Source organism: Typopeltis vanoorti, chromosome 8 (assembly GCF_054136105.1).
Source record: "Typopeltis vanoorti isolate ZY-2024b chromosome 8, IOZ_Tvanoo_1.0, whole genome shotgun sequence".
NCBI classification, from domain to species: Eukaryota; Metazoa; Arthropoda; class Arachnida; order Uropygi; family Thelyphonidae; genus Typopeltis; species Typopeltis vanoorti.
Genome location: NC_143556.1, coordinates 101,697,572 through 101,713,689, shown reverse-complemented (window position 1 = coordinate 101,713,689; position 16,118 = coordinate 101,697,572). Strand labels below are relative to the sequence as shown.

At 35.8% G+C, this 16,118-nt stretch overlaps 1 protein-coding gene and 1 non-coding gene across 2 annotated transcripts in view; both read right to left on the bottom strand.

The window, feature by feature from the left end:
- ds (dachsous cadherin-related 1) overlaps positions 1-16,118 on the bottom strand; it is a 342,130-nt gene that overhangs the window by 19,774 nt on the left and 306,238 nt on the right. The window contains exon 16 of the mRNA XM_090396431.1: positions 6,267-6,552. Within this exon, the coding sequence (XP_090252557.1) occupies positions 6,267-6,552 (286 nt within the window). The remainder of the gene's footprint in view (positions 1-6,266; positions 6,553-16,118) is intronic.
- Positions 1,725-1,831, bottom strand: LOC150104231 (U6 spliceosomal RNA). Its single transcript, XR_016548764.1, has one exon. It is a non-coding gene; the product is annotated as a U6 spliceosomal RNA (small nuclear RNA).

Genomic DNA, 16,118 nt, shown 5'->3' with positions numbered 1-16,118 from the left:
ATAGCAGTTTATCAAAAGACTCTGCAAAAACCTAAGTATACCACTGCATATGCATCTCCCTTGTCCAATACATTTTGTCACCTTGTTATAGTACATAAGTAACTTTGTAAAACACAACCTCCATTTAACAAACCCATTCTGATAAGCACAAAGAATACCACTGTTATCAACACGCTTTTGTATCCTATCTCTCACTGACTTTTCCAGTACTTTAACAACAACAACTACATGGTGATATGTTGTCAAGTCCTATTGCCTTATTGACATCTAGTTTACTTAACTCCTCATATACCTCTTTTTTGCTCACCATTAATCTTCTCTCATTTCATCAACACTTGAGCCTCTGATTTCACACCGAGGATGAAACACCTTGATGAACTGCTCACTGAATTGGCAGTTACCAATCTCCCATTTTCATCCATTAACAACATCCTACCATAATCTAAAAAACAGAGCTTTGAAGATCTGCTCCAATGAACAAGTACTGAAAGATGAATTTAAAGTTATCAGCAATACTTTTCTAAAAAATGGTTATGGCCAAAACACCATTAACAAAATTCTCTACAAGACCTCAATAAAAAAACAAAGATAAAGCAGACTACAATAAAACTATAACCATTCCTTACATTAAAGGGACATCAGATAAAATAAACAGAATACTACAGAAATACAACCTCAAAGTCACCTTTATACCTCCTGCAAAATTAAAAAAACTCGCTCAACTCATCCAAAGACCCAATCCCTCCATTGGCCCACCTTGGAGTATACCGTATTTATTGCACCTGTAATCTACCATACATAGGGGAAACAGGACGCACAATTCCTATCAGATAAAAGGAACATAAGCGACACATTAAATATAATACCTATGGTGAAGCTGGCCTTTCTGATCATGCCCTAAACACTTTACATAGTATTGGCTGGAAAAGCACCAGTTGTTTACATCACACCAAAACATATGAACTCAAATTTAAGGAAGCCTGTGAGATTCTTATCACCCACCCAAATCCGAACAATAATGATGGTCTAAAAATCCCAAGCATATGGAAGGCACATATTCTACCCACAGAACCTTTCTTCCTAAGAGCTAACTATAAACAGGACTGTAGATAATCCAGAATCTTAAATCTAATATAACAACTGTCATGTTAAAAATAGGACGTCATTGTTACTGTAAGAAAACTATCAATATGAAAGAATGTTTCTTCCATGTTATCTTAAATAGAATTTAGCTTTGATGCAGTTTCTAAATATTTAATTAATTTTTCATTTTATCTGTATCTTTTTTTTTCCACTAGAGGTTATGCCAGTAGAATAACTGGTGATCAAATCATTGTTTCTTTATCTTACTGTGTGAAATGTAACTCAGCTTGTCCTTGTATATTTGTATATACTCCAGATGATGACCTTGATATGAAGGTCGAAACGTTGGGAAATTAAAAATAGTTATTTATAACATGGTTGTAAAGTCCATAATTTCCAAAATGAATCCTATCATAATCATTCTTACTTTCACTTGCCACCTATCAAAAAAACTCACAAAAGTTTTTCTTGGTCTGATTTGCTAATTTCTGCTCATACTACACTTTTGCTGTCCTTGCCAACTGAATTATTCTCCTGGCCTGCTCTTTATACTCTTTCTGCAACTGATTATTATCATTATTCATCTTATTTGCCTCCAAATTGCATTCTTTTTCCAGATTTCATTCTTAATCCCCTCATTCATCCATTTTATACAAAATGTGGATTTGCATATCATTCTTGCATAGGGGTCATGCTAATCATTTCTACATCATTCCAGTTTTGGTATATACACTGTTGAAACAAGTACAGGAAAATGCAATGCAATTAATCGCTTAATGCAATTAATTTATCCATCAATTAATGCATGCTAAGTGAAATCGCGTTAAGCAAATACAATAAACAATAAGAATAATTATAATTCATCCACCAGTTAGCATAAATCGGGAAAAAAAAATTAGTGTAATTTACAGTGAAAAATTTGAGGGTAAAATCAAAGTTAATAAAAATCAACTGCTTAATTTTTATTTATGTCTAACATTTGATTAAGCTACTCTTTTTACAAAAAATAAATAAATAAATAAATAAATAAAAATTAAGTAAAGATGTATGAATAGTGCTCGACTTTTTCATCTTGTCATGCAATTTTCAATTGCTTTTTCAAGATTTTGGCAGACTTCAAAGCTTCGTTCCATATCAGGATCAGCATCATAATCGATGCTGATCCTGATATGATCGTGCAAAAGTTCCTTATCATGCTCAATGTGATTCAAAACTAGCTCAAGTTCTTTTGCAGTTAGTTTCTTAGTCGTAACATTCTCTTCTTGTTCGCACTCCTTATCTTCTTCATATGCATGCTGTTCTTCTAGTTGAAGGTGATCATTCTCACTTAACTGTTCTTAATGGGAATCGAGCAAGTTTCTCACATCTTTATTATCCAGTTCATTAATTCCAAGTTCTTTTCAAATTATGCTGATTTCTTCAATAATGTTAGATTCTTGGATTTTGCGCACGATAAACTAACATAGGTTTGAGTTCAAAGTCGCCTTCTGCATTGCCTCCTAATAAAAGAATAAGACGATCTTTAGATACTTTGTATCTTGGTTGAGATGCTTCAGTTTTAGCTAGGAAAGTGTTCGTTGGTATATGCTTCCAAAAGAGACCAGTTTCGTCGATGTTGAATATTTGACGATCGTTATAATCATCCTTCTGAATTATCCTTTGCAATTCTTCAGGAAACTTGGCTGCAGAATCTTTCAGCACTAGCAGATTCCCCAGTTATTCTTATGTTATGTAGTCCAGCTCGATTTTTAAAATGGTCAAACCATCCTAAACTAGCACTAAAGCTTTCACATTCTTCTTGAAATTAGGGCTCTATCAATGATGTAAAAATATTGAGTTTTTTCCTTGAATATTCCTCATACTTGTAGCAGTAGCAACGTTTCATTGTTCTTTGTATTCTTTACTCTTATGTAATATAGTCCGAACTGTAGACTCGCTGTATCCCAGGTCTCGCACAATCATTGTATTACTAGCACCACTTTCATGCCTCTTAATGACTTCCAGCTTTTCCTTTAACAGCCTTTCACTTTTCCATATCGAATTCATGTTAAGTGAGGTTTTGCTGTACATTCGAACATGATTGAGAGAAAGTAAAAACTCTTCATAATATGACTAGAGAATCAAACCCAGCATTACATGCCTGATGGTCTAATCTGTTAGCAATCTTGGATGAAGTATCTTTTAGATAACCATGTTCATAAATTTTCTTTAATATCAAGTAGAATTAAGGGAAGCCTTTAAAGATGAAATGTTTAATGTTAAGAAAACTGCAGTAACTGGAAGGTTAGATTTTGTTATAAATGAAGATTATACTCCTGCTCTTTATACCCAGAGCAGGAATCAAACTTCCATTTATAATATTCTTTCAGTAGAACATTGTATTTTGTTGTCTGGTGCCTAAATGTAAAATGGAAAAACTACTATAGAAATTTTTTATATTTTTAGAGATGGAAATGCATTGTCCATGACAAAAAGAATTTCCTACCTACATATTCCAACTCATCTTCTTTTATTAGATCCAATAGCCTGTTACACTGAAACAACTTCACTTTTTATAAACCTCAAAAAATATAAATTCTATCTTCATAGTTAGGAGTATATTTAAATGCTAGTGTTCTATGGATGGTTTGTCTGTTTTGAAGTTAGAAAAATCCAACCAGTTAGTTGTTCTACATGAATCCATCTACCTCACCTTCATTGGAAACTCCCTCATATATGGTATGAATGATCTGATAGGGAGCATGAATAACAGTTTTAGGTTAGGCAGGTGAGAGAGAGAGAGAGAGAGGAAGAAACGTGAGTAATCAAGGAATGAATGGATCTGTGAGGCATGTAATATACAGAGATTCAGGGATTTGTGATGTGCTGAATAGAATGTTGGAGGAGTATTTGCCTGAAGGAATAACAACAAATGCAACTAAAAATTAAACGAGGTGAGAATGTGGAGGAGATAATGGTTGGTATGAATGACTTGAATGGTAGTATGAAATGGATGGCAAGCATCTGAGGTTAATGTTAGACATTGTGAAACAGAAAAATGTCAGAGGAAGAACAGTGAGTGATATAAATAAATTGAATATGATAAATGAATGCCTGAAGTGCATCTATGATAGAAGAAGAGAGTTGTATGCAAGAGATGGGCTGCATTTTGAGAGATTGTTGTTCTCTACTCAAGTGAGATTGTTGAGGTGGGGAAACTAGAATGCCAGGGTGGATGACAACAGGGATAGCCCTCTTGTGGAGATAGTCACTTTGGAGAGGAAAGAATATATGGTATATTGCAGAGTCAGATAGAGTCTGAAGGGAATAATGATAAGCACAGAAATGCTGAAATGCATTGATGGTTCTTTATACAAATGCTAGGTGTATCAAGAATAAAGGAATTTAATTGGTGGTATGATTATTGGAATCAATGAAATGTGGTTGACAGAAGATGATGTCCTGACAGGAAAAGAAGTAGAAGGGAAAAGAAGTAGAAGGGAAAAGAAGTAGAAGTAGAAGCATATTTCAGCAGGACAGTAAGGACAAATGGGGGTCATGGTGGGGTGTCACTTATAAGTGATGAGTTCTGTCCTCTCAGAGCAGAGATCTGAAAGGAAATGGCACCAATAGATATATAGTTATAATATGTGATATAAAAACTATTATTATCAGATATGATAATGCAAAATTGAGGAGGAGAGTAGCAATGATGAAGGAAATTATAAAATGTGTCAAGAGGATGTGGATGCTTGGAGTGCACTTAAGAGAGCTGTATATAAGCAATAAAACATGGTTGGCACATTTTTGACAGGAATAGAAGTACAAGAGTATAGTGTATTTTGACAGGATAGGAAGGGTGAATGGGGTGTTAATTATAAGTATGAGTTGTATCCTCTTGGAGTAGAGAATTTGAAAGGATACAGCATTGATGGTTTTGAAAGTATATGTGTGAGGTGGATGTAGACAATACAGGATATTTAATTGGATGTTGCTATAGGTCATGGAATACAGAGTGTGATGAGAAGGAAATGTTCAGGCAGATAAGTTTGGCAAGTGTAAAGTGAGTGATCATTATGGGAGATTTTAACTAAAGCAGTATAAATTGGACAGAGGAAACAATACATTAGTAAGGGAATGTAATTTTTGAAATTCTTGAGGAGAAAAGATAACTTGTAGGAGTAGAATGAACACAAGGATCAAGAGTTTGGGATTTGGTCACTGGACTGCAAGGAGATATTCAGTGTTTGCAGATGATGTGAACTTAGAAGAGTTACTAGTAATAGTGCTGACATTATGGATTTGAATAAAATGGACAAGTTGGTGAATGAATATTAATATCAGTTTAATGTAACTAAATGTAAGGTCTTGAAATTTGGGATCCACCAATGGTAGGCTGCATACTCTATTGGTGCAACTATACTAGAGGATGTGGAGTAGATAAGGGATCTGAGGGTGATAGTCATTAACAATTTGAAGTTTAGGGGGAATATTGTGAAAGTGGTGAGGGTAATCCAGAGGATTGTTGCAATACTAAGAAGCTTTGACCAGCAGAGATAAAAGAGTGCTGGTTGATCAGACTACATCTGGATTATTGTGCTCAGATCTGGTCACCAGGATTTGAAGAGGATAAATTAACTTTGGAGAGAGGTACAGAGGCAGATAACAAAAATGATATCAAGAGATAATGTTAGTTATGAGGCCAGACTAAGGGCATGTAAACCACAAAGTTCGATGGACAGAGAACAGTGTAACATGATTAAGATATTTAAACCATTGAGAGGCATTTACAAGATTGACACTGAGGATATTTTTCTTATAGTAGAACAAGGGAAAGGAACAAGACAGGTTGTGAAAGGAGATGTTGAGTAAGAGGGTAGAAAGTGGCTTTTTTTGCATGGAGGATGGTTGGACCATGCAGTTCATTGTCTGATAGGGTGGTGAATATGCAGACGTTGAACAGGTTTAAGGAGTGATGTGAGAGATTTTGTGTTTTCTAAGATGGACCTCCTGCAATGAGTTATGGCCATGGAGGTCCTGAATAGTAATAATAATATGGTTCTCACATCCTAGATAGTATTGGAACATCTTTTCAATCCAAAGCACCATACTTAATGTTGAACTGTGGAGATGATCCACCAGTGATTATCTCTGCTATAATAACCCAAGGACAAAAAATCACAAATATAAAACATTTTCCTTACCTTCACTCACACTAACCACATTATGTGGAGGAAACACAGGTTGATTATCATTGACATCAATGATACTGATCCTTAATGTGCATGTTCCTGTCAATTGAGGAGTGCCATCATCAGTAGCAATAATTGTTAGGTGATATGCATCTCTGATTTCTCTATCTAGTACAATATTGGTCTTTACAATGCCACTGAAAGGTGGGTCAATAACAAATGCATTGTCATGATTGCCTTCTATAATGTGGTATATTACATTTCCACTACCATCTTGATCTTCATCAGCAGCTGTCACCTAAGGGGGAGGGGATGAAAATTGTGACATATAAATTTATGACTTGTGATTAGAAGTATATTCATGAAGGGAAAACAAACAAACAAACATTTAAATGGTTTTTTTAAAAACAAACAAAAAATACGAATAAATATTTTTGGGTGTGTTTTGCAAAATTAGTACACACCTATTAGATTAAATTTATCTGTTTATTCGTCAATTTGTACACAAAATATTCTGCAACTCTGGCCGAATAGAATTTATGGAAATTTAGTATTTAGAATCATTACAAAAATTTGTCAAAGCACCCCAATTTTTTATTTCAATCAGTTTGTAGGGACACAAAAGATTTCATAAACATGTCAATTCCATTTATAAATATAAATGAAATTTAATAAAATTTGTGATTTATGATGTACACAAGAAAGATGTCTATTAGATTAATTTTTATTTCCATTGAAACATTTTTATTGGAAAGGTGATTCATTAATCACCTTTCCAATAAAATAGATCTTTATTACGGAAATGATCCAGAGAAAGATGAGATTGGCAGGACATGTACTGAGAGGTTCAACAGGACAGAGAATATTAACAGTTTTAGAAGGAAAAATTATGGGAAAAGGATCAAGAGGCAAAAAAAGAAGGACATGGCTTGAAGATATACGATCATGGACAGGATCACATGGCTATGCAGAAACAAAAAGGAAAGCCACCAACAGAGAACTGGAAGAACATGGTGCTGCACTCTCTCACTGAGGAAGCTACATGAAGAAGAAGAAGAAGTCATTAATAATTTCAAGTTGGCTGGATGACTTTAATGAAATTTTCTATTATGATCTTTATTAAAATTTATTGAATCATTTCAGTTTTAGTTATTATTATTATTACGGGTATCTCCATGAAGTCAGTAGACTCATCGCAGTGGGTCAATAACAAATCTGTCATATCTCTTCTTGAATTCATTTACAGACGAAGAGCTCACAACTAAGTCAGGCAATGAATTCCACTCGTTCACCACCCTCCAGACAAAAAACCTTGTTCTGACACCCTTGTTAACCACATTCTTCTTTAATTTCCAGAGATGACCTCTTGTTCTTCCATCACTGTCACACAGCTGAAACATTTCCCCTGCATCAATCCTATAAAAACCTTTCAGTAATTTAAATAATATGTTTCTATCATATCCCCTCTTCTCCGCCTATCAACCAACCTCTGCAATCCACAAGCTCTCAATCTATCAATGTAGGGAGCATTTTTTACATCACTCACCAACTTGGTCACTTTTCTCTGAACCCTCTCCACAGCCTCCTCATCTCCAAGGAATCCAGGTGACCAGACCTAAGCACAGTAATCCAAATGTGGAAGTATCAACGCTTTATAAAGGGGAATAATAACCTCTTTATCTCTGGATGTCAGTGTGTTCCTCAACAACCAAGTAATCCTATGTGCAATCTTGGACACCTTAGCAATGTGTCCTCTGAACTTCATCTCCCTATCTACCAACATCCCTAAGTCCCTAGTTCATCAATCTCTTGGAGTACTGTTCCATCGATGTAGTACACAGCTGGTAATCTTTTAATCCCAAAATGCACAACTTTACACTTTTCCACATTGAACTGACATCCATTATCTTTTGCCCATTCTACCAGCTTATTTAAATCATCCTGCAAACTTTCAACATCAGCTTGATTTTTTATTGCACTACCCAACTTTGCATCATCAGCAAACAACTGAATATCTCCCTGTAAGCCATTTCCTATATCATTTATATACAAATTAAACAACAATGGCCCAAGCACAGAGCCCTGAGGCACACCACTGGTCACCTGCCTCATCCTGGACTCGGCTCCTCCATACACCACCTTCTGGTATCTCTCCCTGAGTCATTCTCCTATCCATATCACCAATTTAGTATCCATTCCCATCTGCTCCAATTTGCATAACAGTGTTCCATGGGGTATCCTGTCAAAAGCCTTAGCAAAATCCAGAAGTACCACTGTGTAGCCAGTTCCTTTGTCCAACTCAGATGTCATTCTATTATGAAAAGTTCATAGATTGCTAAGGCAGGATCTACCTTTAACAAAACCATGTTGGCCTCTATAGAGTATCATTTCCTGATGCACTCATTCTTGAATTTTGCCTTTAACCAACTTTTCCAATACTTTTACCACTACTTCTGAGATGGTGATTGGTCTGTATTAACTACCGCCGTTTTAGAGCCACCCTTATGCAAAGGAACCACTTTGCCTAACTTCCACTCCCTAGGGACCATACCAGAGTTCAAACTTAAATTAAATATCCAAGTAAGAGGGGTTGACAATTCATTTGCACATTCACGCAACACCCGAACTGATATTCCATCTAAGCCTACAGTAGTGTTTGCATTTAAATTTTGCAATATATTAAATACCTCTGATTCTTTAGCTTCAATTCTCACATTAGTTATTGCTACAGGTACAGAGATATCCTCACTTGGGTGATAGACTTTTGAAAAGTGATCACTCAGTAACTCGACTATTACATCTGATTTTGTCACCTCAATACCATCAGCACCCACTAAAGTTATCCTTCCGAAGTCATTCTTCCTTTTACTTGCCACATAGCAGAAGAACTCTTTGGGATTACTCTTGATCTCTTTGGCTAAGGTCTTCTCATAATCTGATTTAGCTTTTCTTACTATGCTGATAACATTCCTAGCTTGAGCCTTGTACTGCTCATGGGTGTACTGATCGCCTTTCTCCTTGTAAATTCTCCATAACATTTTCTTTTTTTGCAGATCAAGCTTGATACTACTGCTCATCCATCTGACGCTTGCCTTGTTTGACTTCCTGACCATGGGGACACAATCTGATATTGCTTTCCTCAGATACCCGCTGATTTTATCCATTGCACTGCTAACATCTTTCCCCTGCAATAGTGAGCTTGCAGCCATGGGATGGCTGCAAGCTCACTCCGAAGCCTGTTATAATTGTCTAACCTGTAGTTCCGTATATACCCCTTCTTAACAGAAAAATCCACAGATTTTGCAACCTCCTAAGTCAATACCACATGATCGCTTTCACCAATTGGAGCTAACGAGGACACCTTACATATGCATATAACCTCTGAACCAAAAACCAGGTCCAACACTCTCACACCACGTGTCCCTTCAGTTATGTGCTGTTTCAAGTAATTATCTCGTAGAAGATGTATGAACTCCATTTCCTTTTTGCTACATGATATTTCCTCCTTCCAATTGATATCACCGTAATTAAAATCCCCCATAATAATCACTAAGCCTGCACTCATTGCACCAATTTGCTGATGCATGAATTCAATATCTCCCCCTGTACTCCCTGGCCTATAGCAGCATCCAAATGTATAATTGGTTGCATTGGTCACTATTTCACACCAGACCGCCTCAAATGAACTCTCATTCACGTCTATCATCTTGATATACTTCTTTCTTTGGCTGCAACACATTAGCTATCATCAACAGTACTCCTCCCCCTGTTCTATCTTCTCTATCCTCCCTGAAAATACTGTACCCATCACATTCAATTCCAGTGACCACATCTTCTGCTGACAGCCAAGTTGCACTAATGCCTACAACTTTTGGTGAGATTGCACTGACTAATGCCAAAAATTCTTCTCTCTTATTTCGAATGCTTCTTGCATTGGTATACAAAAATTGCAGATTCCCTCTAGATCTTGTACCGGTTTTAGAACTGATATATAAGTCACTAATTTCAGTAGTCCCAAGCCGATTTTTATCCCCTCTCTTCTGCAATTTATTCTGCATATAAGGATCAATAAATATACAATCAGTACTAAAGTTTCTCTCTCTTACACTCAACCTTTTCAATATTAGTTTCCCCTGCCCAATTACTTCAACTTGTTCAGAAAACAGTAACTTCTTCAATCACTTATGTCCTTCCATGTTCAGATGCAGTCCATCTCTAGCATACAACTGTCTTTTTCCTTCAAACACACTCCAAACATCAACAAATTCCAGACCTCTTTTTTTGCACATTCTTGCAATCATATCATTCATTATCATCGCTCGTCTACTTAACGCTGTTAAGTAGATTTGCACTGACTAATGCCAAAAATTCTTCTCTCTTATTTCGAATGCTTCTTGCATTGGTATACAAAAATTGCAGATTCCCTCTAGATCTTGTACAGGCTTTAGAATTGATATATATAAGTCACTAATTTCAGTAGTCCAATGCCGATTTTTATCCCCTCTCTTCTGCAATTTATTCTGCATATAAGGATCAATAAATATACAATCAGTACTAAAGTTTCTCTCTCTCTTACACTCAACCTTTTCAATATTAGTTTCCCTGCCCAATTACTTCAACTTGTTCAGAAAACCGTAACTTCTTCAATCGCTTATGTCCTTCCATGTTTAGATGCAGTCCACTTCTAGCATACAACTGTCTTTTTTTCCTTCAAACACACTCCAAACATCAACAAATTCCAGACCTCTTTTTTTGCACATTCTTGCAATCATATCATTCATTATCATCACTCATCTACTTAACTCGTAATTGTCAAAATGAGGCAGCACACACACTATCCTCCGACTGACACTTTTCCTCTTCACAATATCTAACAATGTTCTTAAATCTTTTCCTACCCAATTTATACCACCACTCAGTTATGGTTGGTCATTCGTACCAACCATAACTATCATCTTGTCTGCTTCATGCCCTCTCTTTATTGCTAAAGCCACTCTTTCTATTGTCCCACCAGCCAAACACTCCTCATACATACCACTCTCCATAGCCTTAATCATAGAATCACCATATATCTTACCACTCTTAACTTCATTCAAGTCCGCACAACGTCACTCATGGACTCATTTTCTATGCTGTTCAGCATGACTCTCCCAGTTTCATTACTCAACGCTCTATTACTTACCCCCCCCCCTACTCTCACGCCATCTCGTTTCTTCTAGGCCACTTGTGGTTTTATTTTGTTGACTCACAATCACTCCCATACTATTTATTACTGCATCATTCACCAAAGACTCACCCATACGTAATCCTGTTCTAATTACTTCAGCTAAAGTAATCTCTATAGTCCTAATTTCTCTGTTTAACACATTAAACTCAGTTTTAACTTCCAGTATTTCCTTACCGAGCACTTCCAATTCCTCATGCAGAAGATGAAGGTCATTTTTCATTTTCATGAACTCCCGCCAAAGTTCTTTTGCATTTTCATTGACATATTTGTGTTTAGCACCTCGAAATCTATAAGAAATGACTAAATTAATCTGTGAGGGGGCATGACCTTTTTAAAATTTTGTTGTTCAGTGTATTTTGTGGAAATTTTACCACATCAAACCTCACTTTTAAGTACTCAGACCAAAGCGCATTACATCAGATATCAGACTTAAATGCAGTCTTGGATCGACTTTACATCATCTATCAATCATATGGAAAAGTATTATGGGAGAAAATCTGGAAAATGAAGAGTTGATACAGAATACGTCATCAGATGATCTTTAAACATAAAGAATATGTAGTTGTAAATCCCAAAGACTACATATACTTGATGAGAAAGTTTGCAAAAATATCAATAATAGGTTCATATTATCCTGAATTTTTGATATTCAAAGAGGAACAGCATCTTAACTTCTCTTCAAATGAACTAGAGATGTATAATTAGTCTTTTGTTATATAGAGGAAGTGAAAAGAGCACTTTTATTCATGACAGTATTGTAAGTATTGTAATGATGATGATATCCCTTGTGGTAGAAACTGATAAAAAATCTCTCAGCATCTTCCATTGATTCTCTTAATATGTAAGAGGCTATTCGTTGTCCTGGTTGGCTGTATGGTTAGCATATCCACTCCCCAACCAACAGGTTGTGGGGTTGAATCCTGCCAAGGTCACGGATATTTGTGATTGTCTTTAGGTGGCAGATGAAGTTCATCATCTGGTCTCACACTGGATGATGAACCTGGTTTCAAACTGAGACAAAAAAGAAAAAAAAATGTAACAGATTACTAACTGAGGGTGCAATTTATGGATTAATGACAAAAGACAACTGTTACTGACTTCCTGAAACCAGAAAAAAACACTGTAGTATCACTGTTGAAAATTTATTTTTCACTTGGTTAGGCTATAATAAATTTAGTTTAATCCTTTATCCAAGTGTGAGCAAACAAAGTTTGCGCCTGAAAGTATCTTCAGGACTGGGGTAAAGTGGCACAACATGGGGCAACTCGTTGCAAAGGTGGAGCAAGCTAACATCACTCCTATCTCAGTATCTCCCATAATGCAAAACACATCTCCTTGTGGATATATATAATGTTATGCATTAAGGGAAGGGCCACTACCCAGACTAGTTCCGACCTTTATTGAGGTCTCTTCAGTGGGAAGCAGGCCCAAGTGGAGATACCAGGCAGATGCATTAGCAAGGTCATCTCTATCTATAGGAATTGCCAAACGATGTGCCACCTTTTTATTAAATTACTCTGGATTTAGAGAAAGATGTTGAAAGTTTATTTTTCATATTAACAGGAAGAAAATGCAAATAATCGCATTTTCTTCCCGTTGTTGTTCCTTTGAGAATGTCTTTTTAAGAAAATAGGCTTTGAAAGTTGTAATGACGCCCACGTCCATGGGTTGTGGCAATGAAGTATTTGATGGAAAAAATAAAATGTTCACATTTTCACAGATCATTAAGAGAATTTGGATGACAAGGGGCATTATCTAAAAACAAAGTTCTGCTGTATTTTTTAAATACAGCAGAACAATTGGAGCTTGTAATACACCCAATCTTAATGCTTAATGGGAGAAATGATGTTTACATCATGCTCATGACTTTCTTTCTCTTGGCCAGGAAACACTCCCCAAGGCTTGAATGTTTTTGCATGGTAAATTTAAAGGCACATTAATTAAAACTCTTGCTCTGTATATAAAGGGATTGTCAATTAATTTTGCTGCGTTAAGCAAAATCGCGTCAAGCAAGGGATACCTGTACTTGGTTTTAATCCTTTTCCCAAGGTAGCAAAACAATGTTTTGTGCGTGAAATATATTCATGTCTGAGTTACTTGTATATAGAGGCTAATGACTTCATATCACTTGCCTTAGTATGTATCCCACAATGCAAAGCACTCCCCCTTCTTTTGGACATGTATAATGTTATGCATAACAGGAAGGGCCACTACCCAGACTGGTTTAGACCTTTATTGAGGTCTTATCAGTGGGTGCCAGACTCAGAAGAGATACCGAGGTTGAAGTAATGCAGAAGTCACATATATCTCATATACAAGCAGCCAAAACGTGCTCGAACTTATTCATAAAAATATCTGGATGAGAGAAAGATGTTGAAAGTATTTTTCATAATGCTTTGCATTATGGATACATACTAAGGCAAGTGATATGAAGTCATTAGCCTCTCTAATAGATAAAAGTAACTCAGATGTGAATATATTTCACGTGCAAAACATTGTTTTGCTTCCTTGGGAAAAGGATTAAAACCAAGTATATAATTTCTTGGTATCTTTAATGTATTTTGTAGAAGATTTGGATGGAGATATTCAGTTGTTTGCAGATGATGCAAAGTTGGGACGAACCATAAAGAGTAGTGAAGATGTTGTGGCCTTGCAAGAAGACTTGAATAAATTGAGTGATTGGGCATGGAAATGGGGGTGTGAGTTCAATGTTGCAAAATGTAAGGTTTTAAAATTTGGAAAACAACGATGGGATGCAGAATTTATGCTTGGTGAGAATATATTGTTGGAGGTAGAGGAAATAAGAGATCTGGGGGTGATAGTGGATAAGGATCTAAAATTTAGGGGACACATCGCCAAAATTGTGAAGACAACACAAAGGCTTCTGGGAATGATGCAGAGGACACTGACGTGTAGAAGTAGGGAGATTCTTGTTCCGTTGTATAAAGCTTTGATTAGGCCACACATGGACTATTGTGCCCAGATTTGGTCACCAGGTTTTCAGAAGGATGAAAAGATGTTGGAAAGGGTTGAAAGGCGACTGACTAAGGTAGTTTCTGACCTCTGGAATGCTGAGCATGAGGAAAGATTGAGAAGATGTAATTTGCAGAGTCTGGTGGACAGGAGGAAGAGGGGGAGATATGATAGAGACCTACAAGTTGGTAAGGGGTTGTTATAAGATCAATGGTGGAGAAGTTCTACAGAGAATAGTGGGAGATCAGGGGTCATCCCTGGAAACTGTATAAAGAGGGGGTGAGTAGGGGAGTGAGAGGCGGGTTTTTTTCGTGCAGAGTTGTGAATGATTGGAATGCCTTGCCTGAGAGTGTGGTGTCTGCAAGGAGTTTGAGTGTGTTTAAGACACGGTATGATGAGACATGTATGTGTGTGTGATAAAAGGACCTTCCAGACGAGTCTTTGACTCCATGAGGTCTTGGGGTAAATATTTTATTTATTTATTTTTTTTTTAACATTTTATTATTTCTCAGAAAAATTACATCATGAACACAATTGCGCATAACAGATACTTGCACGTACATAATGTTTTTTAAATAATAATAATAATAATTTTTTTTTAAACATTTTATTATTTCTCAGATAAATTACATACATTATATGAAGACAATTATGCATAACAAATACTTTCTCGTACATAAAGTTTTTTTAAAAATAATAATAATAACAATAACTGTTTACAACATATATTATTATAATATTCATAATGATGATTATTACAGATGTTTCTTTGCAATTTTACACTCTATATATACAATATCAATGGATATAATCACTCTATATTATATACTTTTGTTACAGTTATTACATACATTACATACATTTGATTACATATGATACATTACTTACATTTGTTTACATATGATACTTACATTACATACATTTGTTTACATATAATACATACATTACATACTTTGGTTTACATGTGATACGTACATTACATGCACTTGGTTACATATGATACATCTTGGATGAGAACTAATTTCTCTGCTTTCATCCTCGGAGCCTATATATAAGCTTATCTGAGGATGACACCAGTTGGTTATTATTTATTGGTTTTTTTTTTTTTTTTGCTGTGTTGGGAAGCTACGAAATCTATGATTGAGAAATTCGCACGTGCACACACACACAAGTTAAAAAAACTTTCAAGGCCTTTATAATCTTGATCTTAAGTGGAATCTTGCTCTTTTTATTTAATACTTTTTCTCTAGCCAAATCTCTCAAGTGGGAAGCACAATTTTCTATTATACCTTTGATGAGGATCACTGAAAGGTAAACAAAAAACTGATCATCTATCTTTATAGATGTTAAAGCAATAGGTTCAGGTTTTCAGCAGGAAAAAGTGCCTGTATACTTCTGAAAATGATGTCTTCACAGAGACCTAGAATTAAGGATGTGGCCATTGTTCCACCAGTAGTAAGAACAAAGTTCCTAGGACTCATTATTGACAAAAAAACTTGCATTCTTTGCACACATATTTGTCAACAAAGAAAAAAGTGCAAGAGAGCACTGAACATCCTTAGTATTCTATTCTCTATTGATCAGAGTGCAGATTAGATGTTCTCTATTTCATTTGTACTGTGCACTAACTTGCTTAAAGCTTGATTATGGGTCATGTGTTTCTG